The sequence below is a fragment of the Beta vulgaris genome, chromosome 6, assembly GCF_026745355.1.
Source record: "Beta vulgaris subsp. vulgaris cultivar EL10 chromosome 6, EL10.2, whole genome shotgun sequence".
Classification (NCBI taxonomy): Eukaryota; Viridiplantae; Streptophyta; class Magnoliopsida; order Caryophyllales; family Amaranthaceae; genus Beta; species Beta vulgaris.
The window spans coordinates 57,875,449-57,884,168 of record NC_079207.1 but is presented as its reverse complement, the minus strand read 5'-3'; the positions used below and the strand labels follow the sequence as shown (position 1 = coordinate 57,884,168).

Below are 8,720 nucleotides of genomic sequence, written 5' to 3'. Positions count from 1 at the left end.
TGTTAAGAAAATGAAAAAAATGGGTAGTTTAGCATAGAGGTACCCCCTTTAATTAACAAGTGTAGGGAATAAGTAAATTCTTAATAAAGTAAACGCAACGTTATGAGACAATTTGATGAGTAATTAATGATGATTTTATTAACATAAAGTAAATGCAATATTGTCAATAATAGTTGTTTTTTACTAAAAATGGAGTGGCCCAAATAGATAAAACTAGCCAAAGTGGTGATTATTGCAATAGAAAAAGAACAGAGAAGTACATAAATAAAATGCCGTCGAAAAATCTCATTTTATATCAACACAAAATTAATGATATTAAAAAAAATTGCCAAAAAATAATATAAACAAGAACCCGAACGCACGGGCTTCAAAACTTGTGATAAATATTATAAAATGTAAGATTTATATATAATGGATTATTGATATTTGATGAGAATATATATCAAAGTAAAGTAAAGCTTTACTAGAAGTGAGCCACAAATTGTCGAGAACGGGCCTGAAGAAGGATCAGGAATACCCAATACATAAATACCATCATTAACAGACATGAAAAGTGAAACACAGTGGATGGCTCCTGGCTCCATATAGTTTAACTTTTATTTAACCGGAGGGGAATACTTTAAACGTAGGTAGGAAACATCGAAGTTGATCGTACAATTGGACAGATACAGATACTGAAAGATTAAGCAACGATAATGAAAGGACAAGAAGCTGAATATAGTATCAAAGACTTTTTTCAGTAGTTTCATAGGAAACATAGGTATTGACACCAGAGAAAATGCCGCCATCAACTTCAGTAACGATGAGCTGACCATTATAAAGAGTGTCACGCTGAGTGTAGGAGAAGGGTACCTCAAGGGTACCCCTCGATACGATCATGGTGACTTGGGTCCTACTCATGGGTGGTACCTCAACTTGTAGTTGTGTGGCAATTTCCTGTTCTGTTTCTTTGGTTTCCCCCCACTGATACTCCCCCTCATATTCGGCTCCAGTGCTAACCTCGAGTCCTCCGACAAAGGGTATTCGCGCTTTCATACTCACTGTGACACCTACACCCCATGAATCCATGTTTCCCCAGCTCTCGCTCTTGGTTTCAGTGTAGCTGAAGGTCAATTCTCCGGCTTGGGTGGTTTGAGATGCGTTCTTGACGTCCTTGGTGACTGATGTAACCGGAGCGAAGTCATAGAGCTTTGCATCCTGCATTCGGTAGTTTATCTCATACACAGATCGTGTACCAACGGCTTCCTCAAACTGCAACACAGCAGTTGCTTCAACCTGGGATGCAACACACAGCTAGCAGTTTATTATTTGACCTTTTATTTGTAAATTTATGCGGTAATATTGATGTATTTAAATTTATCAATATGACTACGACTCTAGCGGCCCGTTTGATAGTTGGTCATAAATAGTGGTAATGGAAATGAATTTGTGTGTAAATTTGTAAAATATATCATTGTCCATTCCCATGGTAATGCTAATTTATCCATAAGTGTCCACTTTGCTTCTAGAATTTTCTTTTCCATCCAATATCACCTTATAGGTGGTAATGAAAATTGCTTCTCCTTGGAGACAAAAACACAAATTTAGGGGTGAGAATGCTTCCCCATCAAGATTTTAAGGATTCTTCCCTAATAAAATTACCCTTAAAATTCATTCCCATTAATGTAATTTATTAACGACTACCAAACAGACAATAAGAGTACATCAATATTCAATATAATTGGTGCGTCTAAATAAATTAATAAAATAAAATTGCACATATATGGACCTGATTTGATGTCGCAACAAGGTTACCAGTTGTGGTATGTCTCTTGCACCAACAGTTGTTGGATAGTACTCTGAGACCAATACCATTCGTATCTGAGCCTAGCTTCACGGGGCGGAACCGACCTCGAAGGTCATAGAGATCATTGATACCCGAGAATTCAAGCATGATATTTGAACCGTTCAACCCCAGAAATATGTTCTCAGAGAGAGCGAAGCAGAGACGAAGGCGAACAGAGCCATCAGTCATCCTGAAAACCTCGAACACTGCAGCATCCAGATAATCCTCTTCAATAACTGCAAATGTAAAATGGTGAGTACCTTGCAGTTGCACTTGCCACAAGTACCTGCCGTTGTCTGCCTTGAAAATTACGAACCGCGGCAGTTGGACCACCGCTTGCGTGTCTGTGACTGTGAATGCTGCTTCGGAAGTATTGGAGCTCATCTTGAGGTGATATTGATCACTGACTTCTACCAGAGCATCTTCACTTTCCTTTTTTCCCTGCAAAACTGGGCTGAAAAGATAATAGGGACCTCCACCATTAGGATGATGAGGAGGAGGAGGTGCCATTATCTCAAAATCAAAAGCATATGTATCTGATGATATAGGCTGCAGCGCCGAGTCAGACTCAGTTTCAAGTGGTGGAGATCGAGGTCGTGGTCGGAACAAAGTGCAGGACCATTTAGATTGGTCCTCCTCTGGTTCAGTGGCGACAGCAGCAATTGAGTCATCACTCTCTGACCTCCTCCTCAGGTACTTATTTGTGTAACAACACTTTAAGTGCACCAATTCATCCGAGCTCAATGCCTTCTCCACTTCAATCCTCGCCTTGGGGCTCAATGCGTCCTCACCTGAAAATAATAATAATAATGATGATGATCAATTACTCAGGAGTTTCGTTGAAATAGTTCTGAAAGTTCTCATTCGTACCATCCTGCTTTTAACTTATCTCAATGGTACACAAAATTTAACTGGCTTCCCATTAATACCACTACACTTATAGACACTTTCCAAAATCCGGTGATTCTTCAGCTTTTAAGGTCTGATGTGGAAATCGATGGTTTCTTGATTACGTTGTTAACAATCTTACTTTGCGTATATCAATGTTTACCATCTTTCTGTTTCCAAGACTCAAATGAGAGCTGTCAGTAAATTTGATGAGAAAAGATAGTGTACAATTATTCGTAATAACAATTTCTGCTTAGGATCAGGACATCAGGTATTGATGAAACTTAAAAGCAGTAGAAAATCATATGCCTTTTGGTGATTGGCACAATACTTGAAGAATGACTGCAAGCCTGCAACTACGATTATTTCTTTATCTACTCCATTCTTTATGTTTATTAACGTGGTAGTGGTACCACTGAGAAGTCAATTCAATTATATAGTTTCTCATTCTAGTTTTGGTGATTCAAATGTTTAAGTTAAATTATACAATCTATATAGATGGTAATCTTTCTCAACTGATTTGAGTTTATAACATATATTTACTCACCTGAAAGTTGTATCAGCCCGTTTGAGTCTCCTCCTCCCGCAACACACTCTAAGTATTTCCCCTGGAATCCCAAAGATATGAACCTTGGCAGCAAAGCCATTCCTTCTGCACAATTCTGTTTTTCCTTTCTTTTCTTTTTAGTTATGGTAGTTTAGTTTTGCCTCACTTCAAAATCTATTCAACTTTCGCTATTTATAAACGATTGTTTATGAATGATAATTGATAGCTACCCTTTTTTTTTATTTATTTTTATTTTTTTAATTAATTAGGTAGTTCTTTTTTCTATTTTTTACTTATTATTTTTAAACAAAATAAGTAGTTACTCTTTTTTTTTTTTTAATTTGGGTGATCCTACCCAATAGAACCTTGTACAATAAAAGTTCTGTAAATTAGGGGATCCCAACCCATAAGGAAATTTTCAGAGACGGGAGAGGTTGGGAGGTGAGAGCTCCAATAAGGATGGCAATTGGGCGGGACGGGTGCGGAGGATGGTACCCCCACACCCGCATTAAATTCTCATCCCCATCCCCGCCCCACCACCCATTGAGGGGGAAGATTTCATCTCCATCCCCGCCCCACCACCCATTGCGAGGGGAGATTCTATACCCACCCCGCCCCACCCCCGCACCCGTGTCGTACCCGCGTCATACCCACTTCATCCCCGCAAAAAATCCACCTAAAAATCTGCCATAAGCCCATTATAGTTGTCTACTTCACAAAATCAGAATATAATATAGTAAAAGAAAAGTTAAAATACATTAACAAAGGCAAATGTTTTATTACATTTCAAAAGTTTCTTTAAATACTTTAGTAATATATGTATACAAATAAAATTTTAATAATAAATATGCGGGGCGGGCGGGGGCGGGGCGGGGCGGGCGGGGGTGAGGCGGGTATAACATAAAATCCACACCCGCTCCACCACCCATTGCGGGTACAACTTTAATCCCCATCCCCGCCCCATCCCCGCCAAATCTACACCCATCCCCGCCCCAATTGGGCGGGGATGGGGCGGGTCTCGTACTTGACCCACCCCACTGCCATCCCTAAGCTCCAACCATTGGGCCCCACATAATTCTCATATGAAACTTTTAATTTAAAATAGCAAGATTTTAACTCAAAAGTAGAAGGTTCTAAAATTTTAATACTTTACACTTTTATCTTAAAACCTTAAATCTTTTATGTTTGATATGATCTATTCATTATGTTATCGATAGACCGTCTATTCCAATACTTAATAAATAACTAGAAGATAATAATTGACCGAAATAAATAAAAAAGCACTTATGGTAGACAATTTATCCACCAGTATAAAACTTTAATTGAAAATTTAACACTTTATATTTCAAGTAAAAATATTATATGACAAGTTAATGAAAAAACGTACTCCCTCCGTTTCGTTTTAAATACAACAAAGATGTATTTTTTGTGAGATATAAAATATTCATTTGTTGCATTTAAAACGAAACGGAGGAAGTAGTACATTTTCTGCTAACAAGAAACTTAAGATAGTATATTTTCTAATATGAAGTAGTACATTTAAGAATTTAATCAAAATTAATCGAAAACATAATATATTCTTTTAGAAAACCTAGTATATTTCTATCTGTACAGCAGTACAGGTGACATGTATCATATAGGATAGTAGGAACAACTACCTTACCACTCGGAGGTTACAAGTTCAAATCCTACTACCTATTTTTGTTTTCTTACTAAGGGTCCCTAATGCGGCCTGGAAAAAAAATCTATGAGGTAAGAAGTAAGACTTTCGGGGGGGGGTATGAATACTCTTTATATAGCCCAAGGTGCCGGAGATTTCTTTGTAACAAGAAGATAGAAAAGAAGAACAAATTAAGATTTAAGAGGGAGTTCATCAAAATGGCTGAGCCAACCTCGTCTGAAATAGAAATCCAAAACAAATCAACCCAAATCCATGAAGCCAGTCCCTTACTAAATGATGATGATCTAGAAAATTTATTTGGGCCGGGGGTGGTAGACTACACCACTCCTTCATCATGGGCGGTGGTGAAGTTGCCTCAGTTCTTCCTACTGAAGGGAGACAACGGCAGGTACCTGAAATCAGCCCCTGATAGTAACAATAATCCAACTAATATGTTTATTGCAAATGACAAAATGGACGCCACCGTGTTTGAGGTGGTGCCCTTGTCTGATGGCTCTGTGGGTATCAGGTCGACTTTCTATAACAGATTCTTGGCAAGTGTTGTAGGACAGGGCACCGACATTCATGGAATACACACTACAGTTGCTCAGTTGGAGGATGACTGGAGAAGTCGCTTTTGGCCGGTCAAGCTCGGAAGAGGTACTGATACTCGTCTCATAGGCCTGCGGCTGTTTCAGAATCGAATGGTTGGATCGCGATGCCGCAATTTTGGTCCCACCCTTGGTGCTAGTAATGGACCAGCTACGAAGAGTGCGGGGTTCGAGCTGGAGGAGGCGGTTAGCCAGCGGCAAATATATGGGGTCACATACCATATGGACCAGGCCAAGATCTCTGACCATGAACCACTCACCTCAGTGACCAAAGATGTGATGAACTGGTCCAAAACCCCGCAGAAGGGAGTGTTAAGCTTCTCCCACACTGAGAGGGAGAGCCACAGTTGGGGGTCTACTGATTCGTGGAAGATTTCGGCATCTGTTGGGATGTCGGTAAGAATTCCTTTCGTTAAGAGTACTGATATTACAACTGAAGCCTATTATTCAGGTGCATATGAATGGGGAGAAGAGCAAGAGACAGCAAAGGAAATAGGCACACAACTTGAAGTGGAAGTTCCACCAATGAGTATGGTCCAAGCAACTATGATTGTGCAAAAGGGCAAACTCGAGGTTCCCTTCTCCTATGGTCAGCGTGATACCCTTTACAACGGTTATACTTCCCTAACTAATTTACCCGATGGTTTATTCACCAGTGTCAATACCTACGTTACCTATGAGACTACTAAGCGAAGTCTCGCTTAATTCACCTTGGTCCTCTTCTCCGATTGCCTCTTCTCCATCGTCCTCGCTCCTTTTAATCTCAGCTTCCGAATAAATGTGATGCATTATGTCTGTTTCGTTTCAAGGTCTTGTTGTTATTGTTATTGTTTTTGTTTTTCATTCCGTTGTATATTTAATATTTCTAATCAATGTTGCGTATGCTTGATGTTAGTATCAATGTGTGTATGTTTCAGTAATTTGCTACACTTGGGTCTATTCTTTTCGTCTGAAAACAACTAAACTGAACTGAATTAATAAAACTCAAATCATAAGACTTTAGTTATATCTTTTAAGCGGTCGGACCTCAAGACATATCCTTGCGCATCAGACCATCCGTATTTTTGATCTAATTTTCCTTTTTTCTTTTTTTTCTACCCTAACTTTTGCTCATGCCGCCCTTTCGGATTTTCAATCTAGCGGGCTTGGACATAACTTAAACAAGGAGTTAGAATTGAAATGAAGACGGATGAAAGTGTTAGATAATATGAAAATCCTCCTGATTTTCATAATATATTGTATTTCTGTAAATATTATTGTGTAACTCCTTTCCTTAATTTGCAAAGTTGTTACAATCTAATAATATATACTAGCCAAAGATACTAAAGATTATGTTAGATAATATGAAAATCCTCCTGATTTTCATAATATATTGTATTTCTGTAAATATTATTGTGTAACTCCTTTCCTAGTTTATAGCCTAATTACTTGTTGTAATCTTTAGTATCTTTGGCTAGTATATATTATTATGTTGTAACAACTTTGCAAATTAAGAAATTATCTTCTTTCATGGTATCAGATTTTAGGGATATTTTCCTCTCTCTTCCGCTACACTCATAGCCGTCCGCCCACCTCCTTGCTGTCGGCAGCCATGGCCGACCCTTCACCACCCTTTTCTTCTTCTCCTTCTCTCAATGCTCTCTCTTCTTCTAATCTTAAACACAACCTACCTATTGTCCTTGACATGGAAAACGTGCAATATGCTACATGGGCGGAGCTTTTCAAAATTCACGCATGTTCTCATAGGGTCATTGACCATATTATTCCCCCGTCGACCATCATACCTCCTTCTACCGATGCTGCCAAGGAGGAATGGATCACCATTGATGCGACGGTATTAAAATGGATTTATGCCACTATCTCCGATGACCTTCTTAATACCATTCTTGTCCCGACTTATCGGCTCAACAGGCGTGGGAACGGCTTCGGGATATTTTTCAAGACAACAAATCTTCCCGTGCTGTAACTCTGGAACAGGATTTCTCCAACACGGCTATGGAGGATTTTTCTAATGCTTCGGCATATTGCCAACGTTTGAAAATGTTGGCCGACCAACTCAAAAATGTTGGTGCTCCTGTCTCTAATAATCTTCTTGTTCTACAGACGGTTGCGGGACTTACGGAGGCGTACAGTGGTCTTGGTGCTTTACTCCGTCAAAGTGATCCTTTTCCTCAATTTTATGAGGCACGTTCCATGCTTGTTCTCGAGGAACCAGGTTTGGCCAAAAAGGTGGCCACGGGTTCGTATGTCATGGTGGCATCCCACCATGATTCTTCGTCAAATGAACCACCTCCTCATGCTCGAATTCAAAACAGTGGCTGAAACAAACCTAAAAATAATTCGAAAAATAAGAATTCCGGTGGCCGGAATTTTTCTGGGGTTGGTCACGGTGGCCGGAATAATTCAGGCGGTGGGGGTCGTCCTAGTGGTCAACACGGCCCAGCCCAGCAACCGTTCCCTCCTGGTTTCGCTGGACCGAGAGCAGAAGGTCCATATTGGGGGGGATGGGCCTATCCTCCTTGCCCTTATCCTACCCAGGGGTGGACGCGGCCCACATGGTAGAACAAACAGCAGCATGTCCAGCCTTCTTCTAGGCCCAGTATCCTTGGCTCTGGCCCACGGCCGCAAGTGTATTCAGCTGAGGCTCCCCCTGTTGCGACAAATATCGAAGCTGCCATGCACACTCTTGCTCTAAATCCGCCAGACTCGAATTGGTATATGGATACGGGAGCGACTTCTCATATGACTTCTTCCCAAGGTACTCTAAATTCTTATTTTAATTTAAGAACTTCTAATGGTATAATTGTCGGAAATGGTCATAGTATTCCAATTCGTGGTTATTGGGACACACATTTACCTTTATCTAACCCCCCTTTAACTGTCAAAAATGTTCTCCATGCACCTAAAATCATTAAAAATTTGGTCTCTGTTCGGAAATTTACTACTGATAATTTTGTTTCCGTTGAATTTAATCCTTTTGGGTTTTCTGTGAAGGATTTTCTGACGGGGAGACCACTCATGAGGTGTGAGAGTCAAGGGGCTTTATATTCCATCACCACTTTACCAACTCAAGCCTCCCTTCCATCTACTTGTGCTACCCTTGCACCCTCTCTTTGGCATGCTAGGTTGGGTCATCCCGGCTCACCTGTTATGGATTCTCTTAGGCATAGTAATGTTATTGATTGTAAT

The 8,720-nt window shown here is 40.0% G+C and overlaps 3 protein-coding genes across 3 annotated transcripts; 2 read left to right on the top strand and 1 right to left on the bottom strand.

The window, feature by feature from the left end:
• Positions 1–366: 366 nt before the first annotated feature.
• On the bottom strand, positions 367–3,443 carry LOC104897201 (hypothetical protein). Its single transcript, XM_048647625.2, has 3 exons — positions 3,261–3,443; positions 1,769–2,616; positions 367–1,275 (listed from the first exon to the last, which is right to left on the bottom strand). Exons 1-3 carry the CDS (start codon positions 3,358–3,360, stop codon positions 724–726), a joined length of 1,500 nt encoding a protein of 499 aa, XP_048503582.1. The 5' UTR covers positions 3,361–3,443; the 3' UTR covers positions 367–723.
• A 1,695-nt stretch (positions 3,444–5,138) lies between these two features.
• On the top strand, positions 5,139–6,236 carry LOC104897305 (hypothetical protein). The gene has a single exon (XM_010684165.2). The coding sequence runs from the start codon at positions 5,139–5,141 to the stop codon at positions 6,234–6,236; it is 1,098 nt and encodes a 365-aa protein (XP_010682467.2).
• An 886-nt stretch (positions 6,237–7,122) lies between these two features.
• On the top strand, positions 7,123–7,853 carry LOC125498540 (uncharacterized). The gene is made up of 2 exons (XM_048646768.1): positions 7,123–7,365; positions 7,443–7,853. The coding sequence occupies exons 1-2, from the start codon at positions 7,123–7,125 to the stop codon at positions 7,851–7,853; spliced, it is 654 nt and encodes a 217-aa protein (XP_048502725.1).
• The last annotated feature ends 867 nt before the right edge of the window (positions 7,854–8,720 follow it).